The sequence below is a fragment of the Acomys minous genome (assembly GCF_964271855.1).
Source record: "Acomys minous genome assembly, chromosome: 5".
Lineage (NCBI taxonomy): Eukaryota > Metazoa > Chordata > Mammalia > Rodentia > Muridae > Acomys > Acomys minous.
This window is the reverse complement of record NC_140494.1, coordinates 62,338,939-62,363,472: the sequence shown is the minus strand read 5'-3', so window position 1 is coordinate 62,363,472 and position 24,534 is coordinate 62,338,939. Positions and strand designations below refer to the sequence as shown.

Genomic DNA, 24,534 nt, shown 5'->3' with positions numbered 1-24,534 from the left:
ACCAAGAATGTTAAAACTAAGGTTTTATAAAAAAAAAAAAAAGAACTCAGAAGGGGAATTTTGCATAAAATATTAGACACTTTAAAGCATTCAGTCAACAAGAAAATATATTTCTAATGTTCCACTGAAGATTGTGTCTGCATGTTTGGAATGGCAAGTTCTTATGTTTTGAAGATTTGTCTTCATTTACCATCCTTTGCCTTTTAGGTACCAGCAAAACCCAGACACCTTACTCGACTACTTCCCTGCCACCACCTCCAGCGTCCCATCCATCACCTTCAGTGTCCCAGCCAGCCAACCAACCACCACTGCCAGCATCTCACCCAACACAACCACCAGTCCCCAGCCTACCACCGAGAAACATTAAGCCTCCCCTTGACCTGAAGTAAGTAAAGGAATTTTGCATGACTGGGTGCTAAGCAGTCTATGTAAAACTTGTGTGGTACTGTAGTGGGCAGTTGACAGGAAGAAGAACAGGCTCTTTTTTTTTTTTAAAGTTTGATATTTCTCAACTGCAGGGTCCTTGTAAAAAATCAAAATTATGTTGCATACTTTCTCACTTCAACAGGTAGGGCACACTCACAATTTGAACAAAGCAAAGCCAAGCTCCAACAGTATAGATAACTCAATGTCCAATTGTCTGGGATTCATTTACAATCTTCTGGGCCAAGGGGCTTGTGGGTCACCTCTCCAGCTCTGCCTGCTGCAGCACACATAGCATGTTTTCTAGGCTCTGGCTGCCTCCACTCCATCACTGTCACGGTTTTTGGTGGTCATCCCATGGCACTGGCACCTCCAAAACTGCTGAGGTCCCTTGCTGAGAGTAGGCTGCACTTTCACCAATCACTTCTCCTGGGCTCTCTTCACAGCCTCCAGCCATGCCACACAGTGCCAATCCTCAGCCGATGTCCATGACCCTTTCACACCTTCCAAACCAGCACCACCTGGGTGACCCGCACACTACCAGGTTCAGCTGCCAGCATGAGGCACAACCCTGGCCGTGTCTGGGACACAGCTTCAGTGTGCTGACTCTCAGGAAATGCTCTCCAGAAGACTTCACCTCAGCAATGCTTCTTCCTTTTTTTAATCAATTTATTCATAATACATCTCAATTGTTATCCCGTCTCTTATATCCTCCCATTCCTCCCTCCCATTTTCCCCTTACTCCCCTCCCCTATGACTGTGACTGAGGGGGACTTCCTCCCCCTGTATATGCTCATAGGGTATCAAGTGTGTTCTTGGTAGCCTGCTATTCTTCCTCTGAGTGCCACCAGGCCTCCCCATCCAGGGGACGTGGTCAAATATGATCATAATGAGTGAGTTAACCCAGAAGCAGAAAGACTCAAATGGTATATACTCACTTATATCTGGACATTAGCCTAAGGGGCATGTCCCATGAAAGTCTTCACTTACCAGGAAAGTGGATCAGAGAGGAAAACATCCTATTGGGTCTCTAGGTGAGAGAAGCATGGGAAAATGGGGAAATAGAAGGATCCAGAGGGTCCTAGTAACCTATAAGAAGAACATTATGACGTGCGGATCTGGGCCCAGGTGTCAGGCACAAACTATGGCATCAGCAATGCTTCTTAATCACCGCTAATTTCTCAGCTCCAGCGGAGCAGCATCGAGCACCCCAGCAACATAAAGGCTTCACTTTAGTAGTTTTGGTCACTTGTTAATGACAGCTGATTTCTCATCTCCAGCTGCTTGGACACCACAGATTCTCCACACAAATGGCCCAGGAGAGTCTTTGCTTCCCTCTGAAGCTTCCCAAGCCAATCCTCCCCCCTGTCTGCACTGTCCCCAACGCTCTTATCTTCAAAGCTCCTACAGAGCAGTTCTCACCCTTCAACACTCAATGACCTCACTAGCCCAAAATTCCCAAGTCCTTTCACAATCCTCCCTAAAAAGAACATGGCCATGCCCATCACTGAGATCTCCGCTATCCTGGTGCTGGCCTATGCTAGGGCGACTATTGCTGTGATGAAACACCATAACTGAAAGCAAGCTGGGAGAGAAAAGGTTATTTCACCAGCAGTTTCACGGAACAGTTCATTGTCAAGAGTGTTCGGATGGCGGGAAGCTGGAGGCAGGAGCTGATGCGGAGGCCTGCGAGGCTGTGGAGGGCGCTGCTTACTGGCTTGCTACCTATGCTTGCTCAGCCTGCTTTCTCATAGAATCCAGGAGCACCAGCCCAGGAATGGCTCCACCCACAATGGCCTGGGCCCTCCCCCACTGATCACTAACAACAACAACAACAACAACAACAACAACAACAACAACAAAGCCTTACAGCAGGATCTTATGGAAACATTTCCTCAGCTGAGACTCCCTCTTCTCCAGTGACTGCACCTTGTGTCAAGTTGACACAAAACTAATCAGTAGAGTGATATTCCACTACAATACAATATATATATATATATATATATATATATATATATATATCATTATAATTTGATTTCACTTTATCCCATTTACTATATGTTGGTCTTTTGTCCATAATCCATATAGTAGAACTTATTAATTACAAATCCATATTGACATTCTCCTTAAGTGCATCACAGTTACAATTTAAAGGCATGATTAAAAGCTTATTCATTATGAGTTACCCGTGACTCTTTTCAGCTTTGTAGTACTTCCGTAGGTGTTTAATGTTAGTAGCTAAGGAGGAATGTTCAGCTCAGTGGGTCTTATCTTCCATGTGGGCGCATGAACATCACACCGTTCCAGGCATTTGAGTCTATAGGTGTCTGTTTGAAGAACCAAACACATTGTGTACGTTCTGGGAGATTCTGCTATCAAATCAAAGTGGGAGCATCTGCCTACTATTATATTAAGGCTAAATAAATATTAGCCTAACTAAAATACTTAGTATATGTTCTTTTAAACACTTAATTTTTATACAAATTATTTTTCACATGTGTAAAATATTTCTTAGCCGGAGGTGGTGGTGCATGCATTTAATCCCAGCACTCAGGAGGCAGAGGCAGACGGATCGTTGTGAGTTCGAGGCCAGCCTGGTCTACAAAGCGAGTCCAGGACAACCAGGGCTACACAGAGAAACCATGTCTCAAAAAACCAAAAAATAAAACATAAACTATCTCTTATTCCTAGTTTCTTTAATTTCTAGTAATTTTAATCCATTAAATTTGGATATCAGAATTTCTTTTTCATATTTTTATTTGTTGTTTTGTCAGAGATAAGACACTCACTGTACATCTCTGGATGGCTTAGAAAACTATGTAACCCAGGCTGACTTTAATCTTAGGAAGATCCTGCTGCCTCTGCCTCTAGGTGCTGAGATTACAGGCATGCGTCAACCACAGTGGCCCAGGATCCTAACACTTCTACAGTTTGTGATAAAGCCCTTCAGCGAAGCCTCTGAGTAAGGCAAGGTCTTAGTATGAAATCTTCACAAATGGCTCAAACAGGAATTCTGAAAATCGATAAGGCTTGGAGGCCAGTCATCATTAGGGACATTAGGAAAAGACACTATATTGGCTGCTTCAGGAGTATGCGGGCGGGATCACCTGTGAGTCTAATGACTCACTAAAACACAGAATCTGGGATTCAACAAAGTAAAAAAGGGGAAGGGACAGCCAGCAGGTGGCGCTGTCTAAGCACCGACTTCCAGGCAATTCCACAAGGCTAGGAAGAGCATACAGAGACCACGGTTAGGAAAACACAGCGGGTGTCTCAGGCAGCCTCCAGGAGAAGCGAACCTGATGCGGTAGAAGTTAAAGTTTCCACTGGGAGCAGAGGAACTGTCTCTTAGGTATCTTGGGCCTGGCAGCCCCCAGAAGACCAGAAGACAGAAAAGAAAGCAAGCATTCCTACAAGTCACATTGTTGATAAGGTCTCAGAGCAAAACATTTTTATCAACTAGGCTTACTGCAGTGCTGGTACAGAGAAAGTATGCTCCTCTGAAAGCCTCAGGCCAGCCTTCCTGGCACATTCTCTAAAACACAGCACATGTAGGCCTGCTGCGTTGACTCTCTGAAAACCTCATCCTTGGACTCCATTGGGATAAGGCTCCTAAATAGTACATAGATGGAGGAAATGGATTCAAAGGCACTGATACAGCATGGGATGCTGGTAAATATGCACCAACACACAAGGCAAAGGGCTGGGATTCTCAAGGGCAATGTTGCTTCCACCATTTATTTACAAAGTTCACTGGTAGAGATAAACACTGCCTCATTTCTATTGGCATCATAATAAGGACTCCACTTAGAAAATGATTCATCTATAACCAGCCAATTTCATAAAATTGGAAAAAATGGAAAGAGCCAAAACTGGATATTTTACATTACCTAGAAACTTGGAGTCTTCTACATTTTTTGTTTTGTTTTGCTTTTCGAGACAAGGTTTCTCTGTGTAACAGTGCTAGCTGTCCTGGAACTCTCTCTGTGTAGGCCACACTGGCCTTGAACTCACAGAGATCCTCCTGCCTCTGCCTTCCAAGTGCTGGGATTACAGGCATGCTCCATTACCACCCTGGTTTGGTTTTTTTACTTGTTTGTTTTGTTTTGGGGGGTTGTTTTGTTTTGTTTTAGACAGTTTCTCTGTGTAGCCTTGGCTGTCCTGGACTCACTTTGTAGACCAGGATGGCCTCAAACTCGCAGAGATCTACCTGCCTCTGTCTCCCTGAGTGCTGTAAAGTTAATTGTCATGTTCAGAAAAAGAGAAGTGCAAAAGTTAAGGACATCTAGAAGTTAGTTTGTCTTGTCAAAAGACAAAGCGTCAACAGTTTTAAAGTTCCCATCAGTACATTTCACGATGAGGAAATATCTAGATTAGAAAATTTCCCCATGGAAGGGGAAGTTAGATAAACACACATCGGAAACGAAAGCGAAATGGACAATTACACTTATGCTCAGGAGCCTATGGGAAAGCTATGGGTTGAATTTCGAGTAAAAAAAAAAAGTAGAAGATTGAGCTTTTTGCCGCACGCTTCAGAACGCCCCTGTGGGTGCCACTCTCCTCCCAGGACTGGAACTCTATTCTCAAGTCAAAAGCTACTGGGCTTTTAAAACGGTCACCCAACAAAGCCTCGAGCCACTCCATTGTGTCCTCCCAGTTGGACTTCAGAGGATATCACACAGGAAACAGAGATGTCTGCCTCTGTCTAAAGCCAGGGGCTGGGGAGAGAGGGATGGGTGAACAGGCAGAAGCCACAGCAGAGGCCAGCAAAGCTTGAGATGCTGAGAGGGAAAACAGTCGAGGGCGGTAAAATGTGAGTGGTGTTGCACATAGCACACTGTTACAGCTTTAAACAGACACGAGAGGTTGCAAAGATGCAAGGAAATATGGGAGTTAGGCAGAAAGCTGTGCGGGAGGGGCCTGTACAGGGCAGAGAGCAGAGAGAATGGCGGCTTAAAGAGTCTAAAGTCTAAGGAGGAAGTTAGCAGGACTACGCTGAAGGCAGCAAGAGAATAAACCGTTGGAACAAAGGGCGCTCCTGTAGGGCTCCCTGTGCTGTGACAGCCCGTAACTGTCACCCTAAGGAAGACGAGAACCCCTGATGGTTGGAGCACAGAAGCAAGTCTTTTCATTAAAGTCACTTTAAATAGATGGACAAATGTCGAGGAGACAGCAGAGCCAGCTAAATGCTGCAGAAATGCAGGCGAGCTATTGAGGCATTCTAACCAAGACGGTCTGTCCTCCCTGGAGCCGGCAAGAAATGTCCACACGGCGGACAGATTTTAAAGGGCGCGACAGCAGAATTTGGATTTATTTCTAAAACTCACAACGAGGATCAAGTGCAGCTCAGAAGCCTTTGGTCTCAGCAACTGGAAAGTGCCTGACACTCAAGCCATGAGGACTGGAGTTTTGCCCCTGTCATACACGTAAAGAGTGGTGTGTGACATGTATCTGTGACCCCAGTGCTAAGGAGGTATTTGGCTTGTGGGTATGACAGAGACAGGTAGAGTCCCGAAGCTCACCGCCCAGCCAGTGTAGCTAAATGACAGCCTGTGGATTCAGTGGAGAGACCCTGCCTCAAAATATAAAGTCTAAAGTGATAGCAAGGGAGACCTGACTTCGACCACTAGCCTGTACATGCGCATGCGTGCACACACAGAGACATTGGAAGGAGCCAAGAGAGACACTGTTTGAGGAGGGAAGCAAAGACATGGGGCAACAATTTGGATGGGAAGAATTTTAGTTTCTATATTTTGAGGCAGGATCTCATGTAAGTATAACCTAGGCTGGCCTCAAGTACACTAGGTAGCAAGGATGACACTGAGCTTGAGGAAATGACGTGTTTGTATATGGTCATAAGAAATAAGCCGTGGGCTGCAGAGATGGCTCAGAGGTTAAGAGCACTGGCTGCTCTTCCAAAGGTCCTGAGTTCAATTCCCAGCAACCACGTGATGGGTCAAAACCATCCATAATGAGATCTGGTGCCCTCTGTATATGCAGACAGAACACTGTATATATAATAAATAAATCTCTCTTTAAAAAAAAAGAAAGAAAGAAAGAAAGAAGCAGTAAGGAAGAAAACAATACTGTAGACAGGGAAGAATTCCTGAAAGGAATCTAGTTCAGCTTCTCTCTAGTGAGGAATGGGCTAAATTACTGACAAGGGTAGCGCTCTCCCTGGGTGCATAGCAGGGTCTCCAACTAGGATCAAGGGAGGAATTTGGGGAGATAAGGGCTTTGACCACATGGAGCCTGCTCAGCCTGCTTCGGAAGTTATTCGGGGAAGTTAATTGTAAACATGTCATTCAGACCAGTTTATCTTGCAAGTGTGAGAGGTTTGAAGGTAAACAGAAACCAGAAATCGTGAATAATTTCAAAAAGATGAGTTGCTGGAGGCAAAGTTACATGTATTTTAAATTGTATTGTTTCCCCACCTAGTGGTCAGCATACAGACAGCCCATTGCATTTTCTTGTATGTGACTTGGACTTTGAAAACGTGAAATGGATCGAAAGAAAGAGCTTTTCGTGATTAATGTTCAAGCCAATGCCGTTCGCGGCAGCACATTTCTGAGAACTGCTTTAAAAGGAGTCAGAATCGTATCCGTGTAGCTGACTCTTCCGATGGAACCAGTGCTTGAGTGTTTTATATACAAAGCGAATTTCATGGTTATTAATAGTAATAAGACAGGAAAAGTGAGGTAATAAGAAATAATAAAGGATGGGAAGTGACTAAGGTCAGAAAAGGAAAGGGCAAAGTGTTCTTCCTGAAGTCACGCTAGTTAGTAGGAGGATTGTTTTAAATAAGACCGCGCCTGCGCCGACGCGGAGTGTCCCAGTGTGCTCTTGAGGTAACAGCAAGCGCTTCGAATTTTCCAGAACTGGAGACTTGGCACATCTGCTAACCTTACCTAACTCCCTTTGGAAATCTTTGGCTCAGGCAAGTCATCGTTTTGAAATTTCTCATAGGTTAAGTATAGAAAGACGTTCCAGTCTTGGGGGGTTCGTTCCTGATAAGGACTGGTACAAAAGAGTTTTATGGGTTACTTAGATCACGTCTTCCATCCAAAAAGAAGATCCGGCCATAAAAGGTTAAAAGCTAAACTTCCTAAGTGTAAACACAGCATGACAAGAGACAGTTTTCCATCTTTAAATGCTTAAGATATAGAGGCCCAGGAGACTTTGTTCCTCTGCTTGTTTCCTTCCCTTTTACCTTCCTGGTAACTGAAACAGGGCGTCACACACACACACACACACACACACACACACACACACACACACACACACACACACACACACGAGGGAAGCGCTGAGCTCCAGCCCACACCCCACCCTAATAGCTCTCCAAAATGACAGGCATAATAGTAAAGGAACTTCATTTAGTTCTTTAGGCTGTGGCAGGGAAAACAAAGGACTGCAGTGAACAGTGGCTTCAGTGGACTTATCTCCAGGATAAGCTTCCTGCTGTCTCTCCTCCTGCGCCCCCTCCCTCTGCTCAGTTGACGCTGCTGTGGGTTGTGACTGGTTCCGTTGTTCTCCTCTTCATCTGTTTGTGGAGCTTTTCTCCATGACTTGAACACTGAGCAGTTGGTGGCAACTGGACTTGGGTCTTTTCAGAACATTTGCACCTATTTCTTATCTTGTCCATTTTATTCTCCACTATCACTGCCATTGTGGTCACTATTTCATACTTATTATTTTAATACTATATGGAATATGAACTCAGACATATATAAAGTAGCATTAAATTTTAAATGGCATTTTCTAGCATGAAATGTTTGAATAAATGTGCCCAGCTAATATCGTTTGCCTTATTAATATTTATTTATTCATTTACTATCCAGGTGTTTTAGAAAGTAGCCTATAAGTCCAGTGGGCTTTTTATTATAATTATTTAATTCCTTTTAAGCAAATGGCAAAAATTCATTTTGGTGATAAAAGTTATTCTAGTCTCAGTATCACTGTTATATCACCAGTTCATTAAAAATACAAACGCAGACCTAGCAGGGCAAGAGTTACTCTAGAATATTTTCCCAATGCCAATCTTTATAGTAAATTAACAAAGTGAACTCTTTTCTCAAGGGTTTTGTAGTCTAGTTGTATGTAAGTAAAGGCCGCAAGCACAAAGTAGCACAAGCTGACGCTCAGAAGTGCCACAGTGCCGGCTTTGGAGTGGGGAATAACCTCCCAGAAGAGGCACTGTTTACCAAAGACTTGGGTCAGGGGTCTACAGCAGGGAGATGACAAGAAGTCAGAACGCAGGGTGAACACCTGATTCCAATCTCCAGAACCTAAAAAAAAAGGTGTTAGGTGGGACCCAAACCCAGATTGCTGTCTTCTGACCTCCATTCATGTACCCTGATGCACATACACACATACACACACAAACACACACACACACACACACACACACACACACACACACGTAACAGGTTTTGGGGGGGTTGGTTTGTGTTTGTTTGTTTTTCTTTGTATTATCTTGGCTGTCGTGGACTTGCTTTGTAGACAAGGCTGGCCTTGAACTCACAGAGATCCTCCTGCCTTTGCCTCGCAAGTGCTGGGACTAAAGGCGTGCAACACCACCACCCGGTTTGTGTGTTTGTTTTTAAGAGCTAGAATTAACCCAGTAAAGGGAAGCATGAGCTAAGCATGGAGAACGAGGAGGAACAGAGAGTATTCAGAGAGAATTCTGTATCAACAGGAAAGGACAGCATGTGAGAAGCAAACATATTCTAGGTGTGGTGGTACATGCCTATAATCCCAGCGTTTGCGAGGAAGGAGAGTTCCAGGCCTCTTCGAGCTATGTAGTGAGACCCTGTCTCAAAGAATTCAGGGGGAAGGAAAGGAGGAGGGAGAGAACGCGAGAAGCAAAGCAGTCGGAGACCAGAGCTGACCCCACCAGCCCTGTGCCCTGTTCGCCATGAGAAGGACTAGTCATTTTGCTTGGTAGAATGTCAGTGTTTTTTATGTCCAAAGTATTATTGTGTTTTCAGTAAAATGCTATGGCTAAAAGCTAAGATGAGGGACTTAGTTATATTAACTACTTACATTTCTGTTGTAAAACTTGTTATTCCATGCTTATACATAGTAATTTTATTTAAATAATTATTTTCAAGAGGATCTTTTTTCTTTTGCTTGTTTTGTTTTGCCATTGAAATGGCATCTTACTACATAGCCAAGGGTGGCCTTGAACCCCAGAGTACTGGGATTATAAGTATGTAAGCACAAAGCTATGTTAATTGTTCATTAATGATTGGACTACTCAACTGCAAGGGGTTTCAAGCCAACATGTTGGCTTGAAGGCTAAAGTGACTTAACTTTCCTTGGATGTTTCCCATTGCATATGTTAAATATGAAATATGCGCCATACAACATAATTGGTATAAGATTTATTGTAGCAGCATGAGCAGAGAAGTAAGGGGGTGCCCCAGGGGGACAGAGAGAGGGAGAGACAGAGGAAAAGAGTAAAAGTAAGAGAGGGGAAGAGGGGAGAGAGCGAGAGAGCGAGAGAGCGAGAGAGAGAGAGAGAGAGAGAGAGAGAGAGAAAGAGAGAGAGATATGAGATGAGATGAGATGAGATGAGATGAGGTAAGTTTGTCCTTTTTATATCCTGGGAGCTGGCACTGCTAGTGGTGAGCAGGTAATGATGTCAGAGGTTGCTAGGCAGACTAGGGCAGTATGCTAACATTCCCCCCTTTTCCTATAATTAAAAAATGAGGATATTGGATTGCTTTTCATGTAAGGTAGGTTAAAATATAGAAATTCATTGGAGGTTCATTGGAAGCAACTTTTGGCCACCGTGCAAGGACAGAAGAGAGAAATAGAGAAAAAAACCAAAAGCAAGAAAGTGTCCAGATTATATGCTGAAGGGGAAGGAAAAGCCATGTCCGAGGGACCGAGGAGTGCTGAGAGAACCTGGAGCTGTTTGTCCCGGGTCCGAAGTGCACCATTTCAGCCTTTTGTAAATGGATAAGGGATAAAAACATCAATGTCTTTGAATGCTTCCTGCTGATAGTAGCATGGCGACAGGGGGGGGGGGGGTCAAAAGGCTGAAATGTTCGCCAAGTCTGGGAAACACACACTGTTGTATGTGCTATCCAGGCTCTGAGAGCATCTGTGGCTGGGAGGGGAAATTCAGGTCCAGTTGACGTGATCCATGAGGTTGGACTGGAGCATCTGTGGGTAGCTGCTTTGGCGCTGTCCTGGATGTAGAAAGTCTGGAAGGATAACGGAAAATACATATGGGAAGAAGACAAAGTAGGTTAGGGGTAAAACTTCTTTTGTGTACATTTGAAACTTTTGAGAGAGTGAGTGGAGATGGAAATTTCGGAGTGAAGAAGAGAAAAGCTTGAGCATGGAGCACTTTTATTTTGCCTTAGGTGTGTATTTGAAATTCTTGAGGGATCAAAGAACAGAAAAGACTTGAACAGAAAAGGCTTAAGACAGACAGACATGAGGAAGTTCTTTCATTTATCTTAGATGTATATTTGAAACTTTTGGGAGAGTAAACAAGAGAAAAGGTTCGGGGGAAAAAAAGGAGCCTCCTTGCATTTTACCCCATTGCTGGCAGTAATTAAGAGGTCTCGTTTTGAATCTGCACAAGTTTGGTTGCAGAGGTGTGTGAGCTCAGCAGCCCTTCATGGGCGTAGGGATTTGAAGTTCTCTAGAAGGCATCCCAGTGGGGAGCCTGGAGGGATGAGGAATGGACTATTTCCTTCAAGAGGCGAAGTCAACGACCAGCTGGGCCATGCCCAGTGCAAGGTTTAACTCAAATGGTTGGTACAGACTGTCTCAGCGACTGGTCAGTACTGGTCAGTGGTTAAGAGAGCACAGCCTGAACCAGAGCGAGCTGAGCCCAGAGACACAGTCACTCAGTACACTAGGATTTTAGTGGTGAGATGGGGAAAAAACTGTATCAGCGCTGTCTCGCCCTATGGGAAAAGTGCTAGTTGCAGGTCAGTGAGGAGGACCAGCTGCAGTCACGTAGACGAGGCTTGTATACCTCCACTCCCCAGTGAACCAGAGAGGTGTTGACAGTCTCTCAGAAGAAGAGAAGTGTTTAAACCGACTAGGAAGGGGGAAATCATTTAATCAGCCAGTGTTGGGTACACAAAGGTGGCAGTTGGGTAGTTAGGGAGGGGAATCCCAAGACCAGTGAAATCCCACCCTGTGAAATAGTTGATAGGTAGGAAACTTAGACTGTTAATTGGCAGTACTTATCTGGATTCCATTTGACCTAAGAAGTCAATTTCCTGTAACTTACAAGAATCCTCTTAAGACAGACAGACAGACAGACAGACAGAGACAGAGACACAGAGAGAGAGACAGAGAGACAGACAGAGACAGAGACAGACACAGAAAGACAGAGACAGAGGAGGAGAGAGGAAGATGGAAGCAAGAGATAAGAGGAACAAGAGAAAGACGAGGTGGCTTTGTCATTTTTATATCCTGAGAGCTGGCACACCTAGTGCCGGGCAGGTAATGACATCATAGGTTGCTAGACAGACTAGGGGCAGTATGCTAACAGCATATACAAATGAACACATGAAACTTCCTGTTTAAGCATTCCAAACACCTTAAACCAGCGGTTCTGGGCCTTCCTGATGCTGCAACCCTTTGATACAGTCCCCCGTGCTGTGGTGACCCTCAATCATAACACTATTTTGTTACTACTTCATAACTGTAGTTTTGCTACTGTTATTAATTGTAACGTAAATATCTGATATGCAGAATATCTGGTATGGGCCCCCAAAGGGGTAGTGATCCACAGATTGAGAACTACTGCCTTAAATGGATTCCCCAAATGACCTCTTTCTAGAAGGCTTTCCCATGACAGCGTAAAAGCTTTGGAATTAAATCGGTTCCATTTAAGAGCCCGGTAGCGTTTGTGATTGAATCATATTTACATTTTTTCCCCAGAAGAATAGGTATGGTAAAATATTTAAGTACATGGAAGGCACACACAGTAATATAGTGGACCTGATCTCTCCCTACTCACTTCAGGGTTAGAAACATGCAGTCCTGTTTCACCTGTGCCTTCGTCTTCTCCTTTGCTTATGTTGTTCTGAAACTAATTACAAACATTGTCTTATTTCATCCACCCATACTTTAATAGACATGCTCCCAAATTAGACCCCGTGTATTAGTATAAAATATCAAATCAGTCATCTGCAGGACATAGACCTCTATAGTCCCAGCACTCAGGATTTTCAAGCATGGAGGTTACTAGGTCAAGGTGACCTTGAGCTGCTAAATAGTAAAACTCTGTCAAAAGAGAAGTTTTCAATTTTCAGTCACAGTGCACATGTGTGCTCACAGCCTAGAGTCTTTAATAATCTATGTTCACATTCTATATGTTCATGAAATTATCTCTTTCACAGGAAGGTTTGCCTACCACCTCAATTTTTGTTTATTCCTTGCAATAATAGCTTTGTCTGGGTTTTCTGACTCTGCCTCTCTTAGTGCACTTATGTTTTCTTTACTCTTGCCTCCCCGAGTACTGCAGACACGACAGGCCCCTGAACAGTGGGCCTATTGAACATGTCTGCTGTGAACGGGTGATGCTGGACTTGACCTTCTCAATATTGTCTGGGTTTTTTTTTTAAATCTACGGTAGCAGCATAAACACAAGACTAAAACTTGCTCCAGTGACATGTGAATTTTAAGTCAGAGTAAATATGAATGAAAATAGTAATTTTTCCATCATTTTCCTTTTCACATTTTTATTTTTGAGATTCCACTATAATTACATTGTTACCTCCCTCCAATCCTTCCTATACACTCTCCTTGATCTCTTTTGAACTTATGGCCTCTTATTTTCATTAATCAAGGTTATTTGTCTATCTTTATTTATATTTTCATTTTAAGGTGATCATCTACTTTATTCTCATAGTTTTTTTCCTTCTTCTTTTCAGAAATGCTATAAATGAAGAAAATCAAGATGGCCCCATGCACTTTGATGGTAAGGAGTAATTTTTTTTAATCTGAACTACATGTTTGAATTATTCAAATGTCATAGCATCCTGAATGGCCAGTTGCCATCATTGGTGTGTGCAGGATCCCTTGTTTTACTTATATCTTAAATTCTCATGGTTTGTTACCTTCTTTCTTTAATCAGTATAAGCAAACAAGAATATGTAGTTGTGGGGGCTGGTGAGATGGCTCAGAGGTTAAAAACACTGCCTGCTCTTGCAGAGGTACTTAGTCCAATTCCCAGCAGCCACATGGTGGCTCACAACCATCTACAGTGTGATTTGATGCCCTCTTATGGCCTGCAGGTGTACATACAGGCAGAGCACTGTATACAAATAAATAGATAAATTTTAAAAAAAAGAATATGTAGTTGTACATATGTTTCTCATATGATTATACGTATGTATGTGTGTAATTTATATTAAAAGTACATTGTAGGGTTTTCTATTTTTAGTACATCACCATTTTATTGAAAATGCAATCAGCAATTGATCCATGAAAAATATGAACACCAGAAAATTTGTTGTGTAGATCTTACTCCTTAAGGGGAAAAAAAAACCCAGCTTTCTTCCCCAAACAATTGTTTACCCACTCACAAGTTGTCGGTTTGAGGCCAGAAGGGTTGTTTACTTGGTCCTGAACTCTTTTGCTACATCGGCTTCACAAGTGGTTAAAAATAAGCAACAGTGAAACCAATAACAAAATGTATCCTTCCAAAATTGTAAATCCAGGGCTAGAGAGATGGCTGAGTGATTCTGAGCAACAGCTGCTCAGTTGTGAGGACCAGCAATCTAATCCCAGCGCCCAAGTCCTTCTAACATCTGTATCCCCAGCTGGGTGGGATCCAATCCCTCCTACTGCCTGTGCACCCACAGAGGTGTGTGCATCCCAAACACATGCGCACACACACAAAGATAAAAATTACAAATCTCCCTGAACAAAGATAGTTTCTCAAACAGTGTGAGACAGCTTCCTTTGAGCTTTTTCCTAGCCCCCACTCCCAGTACTGAGTACAGACTTAGTGTGTTCTCACTAAGTTTAACATAGTACACTGTGGAACGCACCACATTTTACTGAGCTCCTACTCGCTGGGATTGTAAGAAGTACTGTGGGGCCTCTCTATGTGGTCAGTCATCCCATGTGGAGTTCAGGGAGGCTTTTCCTGAGAGAAATGACAGTGGAATAGCTGGCTATGAGCACCAAGATGTTTACTTTGCTGTTTAGGACTAGAATGCTCTTCAGAATGGATGGCCTGTCTACAGTCTCAGCCACAGGGCGTGAATGTCACAATGTGCACACATTTTGTCAGCAGACAGCATCGTTAAACTTTCTAAATCTTCTCCCAGCCTTTGGGTATAAAATTGGTCTCACTTTAATTATGATACTTTTTAATTTCTATTGAACTTATCCTGTGATGTCTCCATGCATTTACATGATACATTCTTATCACGCTCGGCCTCCCATCCTCCCACCCTCATCAGCACCACTTCCCTGGCTTGAGTCCCTCTTCCATTTCATGCTGTTGGGGCTTTTGTTTTTGTTTTGTTTTGTTTTGTTTTGTTTCGTTTTGTTTTGTAACCCACTGAGTGTAGCTAGCACCATCTATGTAAGGATGGGTGTGGCCCTCTCTACTGGAGTGCAGGGTCTCACCAATGGCTTTGTCACCGAAGACAATGTCTCTCTTCCCCCAGCTGATTCATAGTTCATACTTTTGTTTTCTGCTCTTGAGTTTGAGTTCCGTCGTGGCCTTCCCTCCTGTCAGACACCTTCTTTGCACTGACCATTCTGTCCCTGTGGGGTTGTAGCTTCTCCCGGCTGACTTGCAGGTGGCCCTTTATATCCTAGACATTAACCCATGTCAACCTCAAACTTCTTCCATTCTCTCTACTATCAACTTAGTCCATGCTGTCCTTCCTCCAGGATAAATATGGTTTGATATTATCAACCTCATTAGCTTTTGACTCAGGAACTATTCTTTTTAACTTTCTTAAAGAAGTCTTTGTTTCTAGGAAATAAAATAGCTCCCTTTCTTTTTCCTATGAACTTCATCCCTTGTGTTTTGTATTTTTTGAGAATTTAGTAGAAAACTAGGAATTTCTGCCTTGTATACAGTGCTAGAGTCGTCCCTACCAAACTCAAGGTAATTCATCCTCTTCCTATTAATTTATAGTGCCCACATATAGCATATCAGGTATATATGAATGTGGGTATATGTGTGCATATATTATATGGCCATATGTAAATTCTTAATCCCTGTCTTAATTAGGGTTACTATTGCTGTGATGAAACACCATGACCAAAACAACTTGGGGAGGGAGGGGTTTATTCAGTTTATGCTTTCACATCACCAAAGGAAGTCAGGACAGGAACTCAAGCAGGGCAGGAAGCTGGAGGCAGGAGCTGATGCAGAGGCCATGGACACATGCAGCTTGCTCAGGCTGCTTTCTTATAGACCCCAGGACCACCAGTCCAGGGATGGCACCACCCACAATAGGCTGGGTCCTTCTCTATCAATCAGCAACTAAGTAAATGCCCTACAGGCTTGCCTGCAACCAGATTTTATGGAAGCATTTTTTTCAATTGAGATTTCCTCCTCTCAAATAAATCTGTGTCAAGTTGATATAAAACTATGCAGCACAGTCCCTGAGCTGTCTTTTCAATTCCTTTGTCCTAGCTGTATGTTTTAAATCAGCCCTACATAATTGTTTAATTGTGGTTAGGCTTAATATTACCATCTTATGAATCATACTATTAGATTATAGTGGATATCTAGTAAAGTGTACACTCTAAACACCTGAGTAGTCTTTTTATTAATTTATTCAGATTACAACTCAACTGTTATCCCATCACTTATATCCTCCCATTCATCTCTCCCTCTCACTTTCACCCTATTCCTCTCTCCTAGGTCTATGACCGAGGGGGACCTCCTCCCCCACTATATGGTCCTAGGCTATCAAGTCTCATCTTGGTAGCCTGCTTATTCTTTGTTTGAGTGCCATCAGGTCTCCACACCAAGGGGAGGTGGTCAGATACGGGGCACCAGGGTCCACATCTAAGCCAGTCCTCTACACAGAACTGTGGAGAATGTCCTGTCCACTGGCTAGATCAGAATAGGGGCTCAATGTTTACTACTTGTATTGTCCTTGGATAGTGCAATAGCTTGAGCAGAACCCCCTCCCGGGCCCCGATCCACCCATGATGATGTTCTTCTTGTAGCCTTTTAAATTTAATCACCTTGACCTATCTGATACATGAAAGCAAATCCTCGAGAAGGAATGTGCCAGAAAGTGTGAGCTATTTGTGATTTTTTTCCTGTTGTACTTTATTTCACACAAACACATCCATCAAATTTACTATGCCATACATAAAGTAAATAAAAGGTATCATAACTGTTTTTTATTTTTGTATTATCTTAGGAGAATTAATAAAATAAATTGGTAATTAAATTACAAGTGTTAAAAGGACATATTTTGTTTTATGCTTTAAGTTATTCTGTTATACTTTAAGTTGATATAATATTATATTGTCTAGTGATCAATTTTGAAGTATTTCTTAATTACAGTGTATTGTTTTGTTTTGTTTTCTTAATCCTTTAGGTACTGGGAACCTAGAAGAGGTCAGATATTTTTATTTGTCTTTTTCTATTGCTACAATTGGAATGTTTTATGATTCAGTTCCTATTGTTATAAATAGACAGATAAAACGTTTTATGGGTGCCAATGAGTTTTTTTTTTTTCATTTCTAACCTACTTAATTTAAGCGTTTGAAACATTATATGCCAGTCACGGTAGTGTAGTACTGATCTTAGGCCCGACTTCACAGCTAAATGACTGAGCAAGACACTGAACAAGACTTCCTTTACTTGTTCCTAGTATGTCACACAATTAGAAGCAAAGAGAGAGAAGAAGAAAGAAAATTTCAAATAAGCCAACTTAGGCTCAAATCACATAAGGCCACAAACACTTATTTTTAAAGATAATACGTCAATGAAATATGTGCATGATCTTTTGGAATAGTCACGGTTTATAATTATCTCTGTTTGTTTGACAGGAACAAGAGAGTGAAGGAGAAACATACGAAGACATGTATGCATTGCATTTGTTACCATAAGAATGTTCTTCTAAAATGAATACAATGTTTTGTAAGAGCGCACATGAGTGTGCAAAATTCTTAGGAAGGACAAGCTGTAGTTACACAGTGATTGGCCTACAGTGGCATCCCTTATTTCACTCCAATGGACTAAAATTGGTTTACTTCTCCTCTGGTGACAATTTGCCACATGGGAACTGCAAGCTACTTGAAAGACAGTCAGAGAATAGGCCGAGGAAGCTGTATTTCGCTCTCTTAGTGTGCCGTGCCAGCTTCCCCCAGACACAGAGGTATTATGGGCTTTGGCTTAGCATTGCACCCAGATGTCCATATTCTAGTCCGCTGGTTAGATATGAAACCACAAAACAGGTTCCACAAAACAGAGTTCAAAATAGACTAAGACATTTCTCAGAAACTGTCTCAGTCAGGGTCTCCATTGCTGTGAAGAGACACCATGACCACGGGAGCATTTAATTGGGGCTGGCCCACAGTTTCAGAGGTTCAGTCCATCACTGTCGTGGTGGGAAGCATGGCAGCGTGCAGGTAGACATGGTGCTGGAGGAGCTGAGAGTTGTACATCTTGTTCTGTGGGCGGCAGCAGGAGACTGCCACACTGGACATGTCTTGAACTCTTGAACATACAAGACCTCAAAGCCCGCCCCCATAGTGACACACTTCCTCCAACCAGGCCACACCTCCGAATAGTGCCACTCCTTATGGGCTGAGCATTCACACACATGAGACTATGAGGCTCTTCCTATTCAAATGACCACGTAAATGTGTGAGAATAGGAGAAGCCCTTTTCAAATGAATGCTGAGCTCCGGTATCTCAATTTTCTCTACCTAAATATTCAAACCATTTAGCTAGTCTCTAGATTAAAATTAGCCCATGTGCCCATGAGCATGTGTTCATGCATGCCCTTGGAAGAGAGAGGGTGAGATGCCAACATGCCAGGGACAGGAGCTTTTTGAACAGTGCCTTTCTCCTTGTGGTGCACACTGCAGGGGAGAGGAGCTGGGGCTCCCATAGCTGTGTGCCTCCTTCTGGCTTTATAAACAATCTCACATACCCAGAATTTTTACATCTTTAGCTTCTGGCCATCATCTCCTATTCAGAGACAGTCTTCTGTGGTAGGCGGACACCTCTCTATGTACCAGTCCCTGACCTACAAACACCTGCCTGTGTAGCCACAACTTAACAATTTATATTCCCAGAGAATCATCCAAAGAGCGAGACAAGAAACGGGAAAAGGAAGAAAAGAAGAGGTTAGAGCTAGAACGAAAAGAGCAGAAGGAGAAAGAGAAGAAAGAACAAGAATTAAAGAAGAAGTTTAAAGTAAGGGCTTGCTTGCTGGCATGTAAAGCAATAGCATCGTTTTTGAAATGTTCTTTTTGTAACATCACAAGAAAATTTACAAAGTTGGGGAGTTTCTTAATCATTGTTTTGAAACAATATTTTTTTGTCCAACACACCACCTTATCTCTACCATCAAATATAAAACAGGATTAAAAAACAAAATATAACTAGCTTATAGCTCATGAGTACCCAGGGATTTTACGTTGACAAAGGAAATGACTACTCCATTACTGTGTGTCATGGGTCTGGAGCCACATAATAGCTGTCCCAATGACACATCACATAGTGATGCAATGGACACAGTGTTCCTGGATAAATTATGATTCTTTGAGCTGCTAGAGACCTTAGTATCTGGATCTGAACTACACGTTTACTTTTAAGCCTCATACTTACTGATCTGTAAGACCTGCTGTCTCTCATCCTTCTTTAAATGCCTCAACTTCTGACTTTTATCTTCTCTGAATTCTGGTGATGGTGTCACCTCTACTTCTAACACCACCATTCACTGGCTGAGCTCTCCTGGCTACATCATCTTTGATGACATAAGCCATCTGGTATGCTTCTGGTGCCTCAGAAGTATTTAGAGTGATAGTCTCGATTACAAAACTCTTCTTCACTTTTAAGGGAATTCATGCTGTTTTCTTTAAATATTTATTCCCTTAAATATTTGTTTCCCTAGAGGATTTGATACATGGAATTACCAAATATGATTCATGTATAACTTCCCAGCACATTTGTTATGTTAAATCAAAAGCTCAACAGCATGATGCAAGAAAAACATCCATCGTGGACAGATGGAGATTCCAATCCCAGCTGCACATACAAGTTCTGTGCTCTTGGACTTACTGCTCAGCTCCTCTGAGATTCAGGGTATTTGTCTTTAAAGTGAAAATAAGTGACATTTTCTATAATCTGTTATGGGATTAGTAGATATATAAAAACCACTGTACCTATTATGAGTTTTCACAAAAATTTTTTTTAAAAAGTTTTCTATGTACAGGTAAAGTTATGATTACAACGTGAAAACTGAAATATTTTCCTCACACAGAATGCATGACTGCCAAGTTGTATATTTTTCCAGGTAAAAATAAATTTAATACATGAAAATGTATATGGCATACTTTTCATGAGAGACTGTTCATAGATTAGGAAAATAAATAATACATTATTTCACACATCCATTCAAATGACCCTGTTAATAAGAAAAACAGGTGTAGAAGTCATATCGATTGGTAAGAACTCAAGAGTTTGTCAAGTCTGGGACCTTACAAGCTATATTTCACCTAGGTGTTGATAGACACTGGGGTTGGCAATTATGAGAATCCATCAGTGTCTTGGCATATCATAATTCAAGTTTTCTTTCCCTTTTGCTGACATATCAATGTTTATTGATACTAAAATAAATTCCACATTACTTAGAAATCTTCCTCAAAAACTGGCATGACGATGTGTATTTCACTGAAGTAGTAAGAAAATGTCAACAAGTAGCCAATTCACACTCTGAACACTGCATGGATTCAAGTCCAGTGCAGCTGCAGACGATCGGCAACTCAAATATTCAGATTACAGATTGTTCACAAACAGAGGCCAACTGTAATAAAGCCAGATCAGTCCAAAACCTTTCTACTTGAGTCTGCTTCTCCTAATAAGTGGTCATTGGCTATCAACCTAGGCTTTTAAAAATATTTTGATGGCACATAATTAATGTGTCACATAAGTCATGACAATATAGACTCCATAAAACAGTTTGTTCCCGAAATAGACACAATCTATAGTTATTTACCAAAAGATGAGAGACAGCCATTTAGGAATAGAAAATTAGGATCTGGGGACTCATGCCTTAAAATATATTATCCTCCTATTAATAAGTCATCATGTTATTCAGAATATTAGTTATGAAAAGTTTATCTAGTATTTGTTTACTATTTTTGAAGCGATTTCTAAAATGCTATCTTATTTTTATAAGGTAGCATTTATTATAAGTCTATATTCAAACAGGTAAAAGAATAGAAGGCAGAAATGAGAGAAGGTAGGGAAGAGAGAAGGATGAAAGGGCAAATGTGCATTAAGTACATATGTGCTGTCCATTTATTAAGTTTTTCCAGTGCTCTTTTGCTGGTCAGATCCCTAGCACTCTTATGAACTACAAACACTGTTCACTTGCCATTTGTTACTCTTGTAACACCTCTGTGATTTTTCCCTTCACTCTTTCCTTTTTGTATCTTTTTTATTCTTCTCCCATATATTATATCCCAATCACAGTTTCTTCTCCCTCCTCCCCTCCCAGCCTCACCCTCACCCACTCCTCCTCTGTTTCTCTTCAGAAAAAAAGGCAGCTCTTGCATAGGTAGCGGCCAAATGCAACATATCAAGTTGCAGTAAGACTAGACACCAAGGTGTTAAGGGTGGACAGAGTGACTCAGTGGGAGGAACAAGATCCCCAAGACAGCCAGAAGAGTCGGGGGCAGCCCCTGCTCCCACTGTTAGGAGTCCCACACGAAGAGTAAAGTGTACAACCACACCATATATAGAGAGGACCCAGGTCAGACCCATGCAGGCTCCTTCATTGTCACTTCAGTCTCTGTGAGCCCCTCAGTTAGTTAGTTTGGTGACCTTGACTCCTGTGGCTCTAACAATCCTTCCTCCCCCTCTCCAGCCGGGATTCTCTGAGCTCCACCTAACATTTGGCTGTGGGTCTCTGCATCAGCTGTAACTCTTTCAACAGGAGTATTTACCAGGATTGACACTTGTGGGTTTATTGTCTTTCAGGATTATATTTCTTAGTGGGCTTTTTGCTATATTTCCCCATCTTTTTGTAGCTAACAGGCCCCATTCAAGTCCTCCATCATGCAAAAGCTTGCTGTGATGTCAAAGGGGGAAAGAACGAACTGAGCTTCAAACAAGGAGAAGAAATTGAAATCATCCGCATCACAGACAACCCAGAAGGAAAATGGCTGGGCAGAACCTCAAGGGGGTCATGTGAGTGCACTTTTTCCACATTATTTATTTATTTATTTTTGGCTAGCTCTTTGAGAATTTCATGGAACGTGTTTTGGTCATACGCTCCTTCCTGCCTCTAACTCATCTCAGACTCAACCTCTCTTTCCTTTTTAGCCAACTTAGTGTCTCCCCACTCCCGCCCTCCCCCAGTCAATACCAGTTTATACCACTCAAATATTCTTGACTGTGTGGCCTTTCACTGGAGTGTGGTTTATCCCAGGGGCCATACTCAGAGAAAACTGCCTCTTGTGTGTCCAACAGCTAACAGTTATCACTCCTTCTTGGTTAGGGAGCGGAATCTCATGCCCAAGTCCCATCTCATGCTGGGTTTGATCTGGCTCAGTCTTACAGGGTCTTGTGAATATTGGCACATTTGCCGGGGATTTGAATGTACAGATGCCATGCTGTGTCTGGAGGACAGCTTCCTTGCAATTGTCCACCAGTTCTGGTTCTTAAACTCTTTCTGCCCCCTCCCTGCTTCTGCAATGTCCCTGAGCCATGGGAAGTTGGGCAATCTGTCGTCACTTACTCACTACACTTTTGCCAGCTGTGGGTCTCTGTGTTGATTATCATCTGCAAACAGAGGCTTCTCTGATGAGAGTGCAGGATCCCTTAATCTATGGGTGTAATAGTAAGTCATTAGGGGTCCATTCAAAACTGTATTTATCAGAATAACAGTAACAAATTCTCTCCTAGAGTCTATGATCTGCCCAGCAATAAGTTCCTTTTGAGGTAGTGTTAGATCCTTCCAGACCTATATTCTTCATGTTAGAAATATGCTACTATGTAAACAGAGCAAAAAAAATCTAAAATGGCAAGTGTGGCTTTCTTTTTCCACAGTAAGTCACTTTAAAATCTCCAGATTGAGCCAGGCGTGGTGGCGCACGCCTTTAATCCTAGCACTTGGGAGGCAGAGGCAGGTGGATCGCTTTGAGTTCGAGGCCAGCCTGGTCTACAAAGTGAGTCCAGGACAGCCAAGACTACACAGAGAAGCCCTGTCTCGAGAAAATGAAATAAATAAATAGATAAATAAATATAAAATCTCCAGATTGAATCTTGTCTCACTTTCAAGTACCTCAGAGTAAGTCTCTTCAAGAGTACATATAACTTGTAACTACACAGAAGGTCTTTAAGTCAAGATTGCAAGCAAAGACACCTCTTTTATGCTTAATGAAGTGCCTTTGTTAGTATGCATGCATGAGTGCATACATACATAGCCTAGGAGCCAAATCCAGAGCTTTCAGCATGCTAAGCTCCATTTCCAGCCCTAAAGAGAAATCTCTAAGAGTAAATGAACAACTGATATTTTATTCATAACTCTGAAATGTTTAAGTCCTGGTTGCCTGGACCTCTTTCTGCTTTTAATAGATGGATATATTAAAACAACTGCCGTTGAGATTGACTATGATTCTCTGAAACGGAAGAAGAACACCCTCAATGCTGTTCCATCAAGACTTGTTGAAGATGACCAAGAGGTCTATGATGATGTGGCTGAGCAGGATGCTCCTAACAGGTGTGTGACACACAGAGAGTAGATTCCACAGTTTTTCCTTCCATGTCACCTAATGCTCTCAATCACTAAACTAAATCACCACATACAACAAACCCAGTGTGAGTGCAAGGCCATGTGAAACTCCATTGTCTTTTATTTTACTTGTTGGTCACACACATCAAGTATTACTTAAAATATAATGGGCCGTATAATCGTATTAAATGTGAGGTCTGCTACAAAGAACTTTTATTCATTATGATTTGATCTTAGGGACATGCCCAAATAATATGATTTGGGAACCTATGAAATTGAAGATGTAAAGTATATCACACACACACACACTTTTCCACCCTTAAATCTCTGAGTTGAAATACGTTTCTTGTGATCACTTGAAAATATAGCAAGAAAGAGAAAGGCTTCCACTACAACTCCAGTATACTTTTTTTTTAAAAAAAAGTCAAACCTTAATCCTTTATGATCCTAGACATGACTAAAGGTCCAGCTTTCCAGTGTCTACTTTCTTCACTGTTAGAGTGGAATTTCCTCCTAGAAAAATAAGCACATTCCTGTGGAGCAGAGGAACACAACCAAGGCCATCTTCTCCCACGTGCCTGCTTACTAGTTCCTCGCTGCTCACTGAAATCCTTGAAACCCTCAATTTATAAAGCAGAAAGGTTGATGTAACTCACATTCTGGAAGTTCCAGTCTGAGACCAAGCAAGTGTAGATGCCACATACGAAGTGTAAATAAATTCACCCTACAGATGAAACGAGCACATGGTGGCTCTGCCCCTAGCATGTCACACTCCTGGGGCATTAGAAATGAGCGTCTCCAGAGGAAACATATTCACCAGGATGATCTGCCATCTAGAGTGCAGTTAAGTCTAAGGATTGCCTCATGCCTGCAGAGAAAACAGACATGAAGACGGCAAGTAGAGTGGGTCTGTCAACTACTTCATAAATCAGTTTGTAGGGTATGATATGCCATGCCTTTCCACAAAGTTCCATTGACGGCAGTGCGCTTTTACTTCTAAATTAACCGAGATCTGTATCAGACTAACTCCTTCCACTGGCTTGTAAAAGGAATGTTAAAATTGGGTACTAGTAGATAGTTGTCCTGTGAGGTGATAACATCAAATTTATCCTGCTCCTGGTACTTTACCCAAAGGCCAAGGCGGGGTTGAGATGTACGTAGGTTTGAAAGG

At 42.2% G+C, this 24,534-nt stretch overlaps 1 protein-coding gene across 6 annotated transcripts in view; it reads left to right on the top strand.

Moving 5' to 3' along the window:
• Positions 1-24,534, top strand: part of FYB1 (FYN binding protein 1) — a 132,010-nt gene that overhangs the window by 88,078 nt on the left and 19,398 nt on the right. For all 6 annotated transcript variants that reach the window (XM_084782905.1, XM_084782901.1, XM_084782904.1 and 3 more), the window contains exons 3-9: positions 208-385; positions 13,335-13,381; positions 16,989-17,008; positions 17,443-17,477; positions 18,697-18,817; positions 21,658-21,817; positions 23,207-23,351. In XM_084782905.1, the coding sequence (XP_084639031.1) occupies positions 208-385; positions 13,335-13,381; positions 16,989-17,008; positions 17,443-17,477; positions 18,697-18,817; positions 21,658-21,817; positions 23,207-23,351 (706 nt within the window). The remainder of the gene's footprint in view (positions 1-207; positions 386-13,334; positions 13,382-16,988; positions 17,009-17,442; positions 17,478-18,696; positions 18,818-21,657; positions 21,818-23,206; positions 23,352-24,534) is intronic.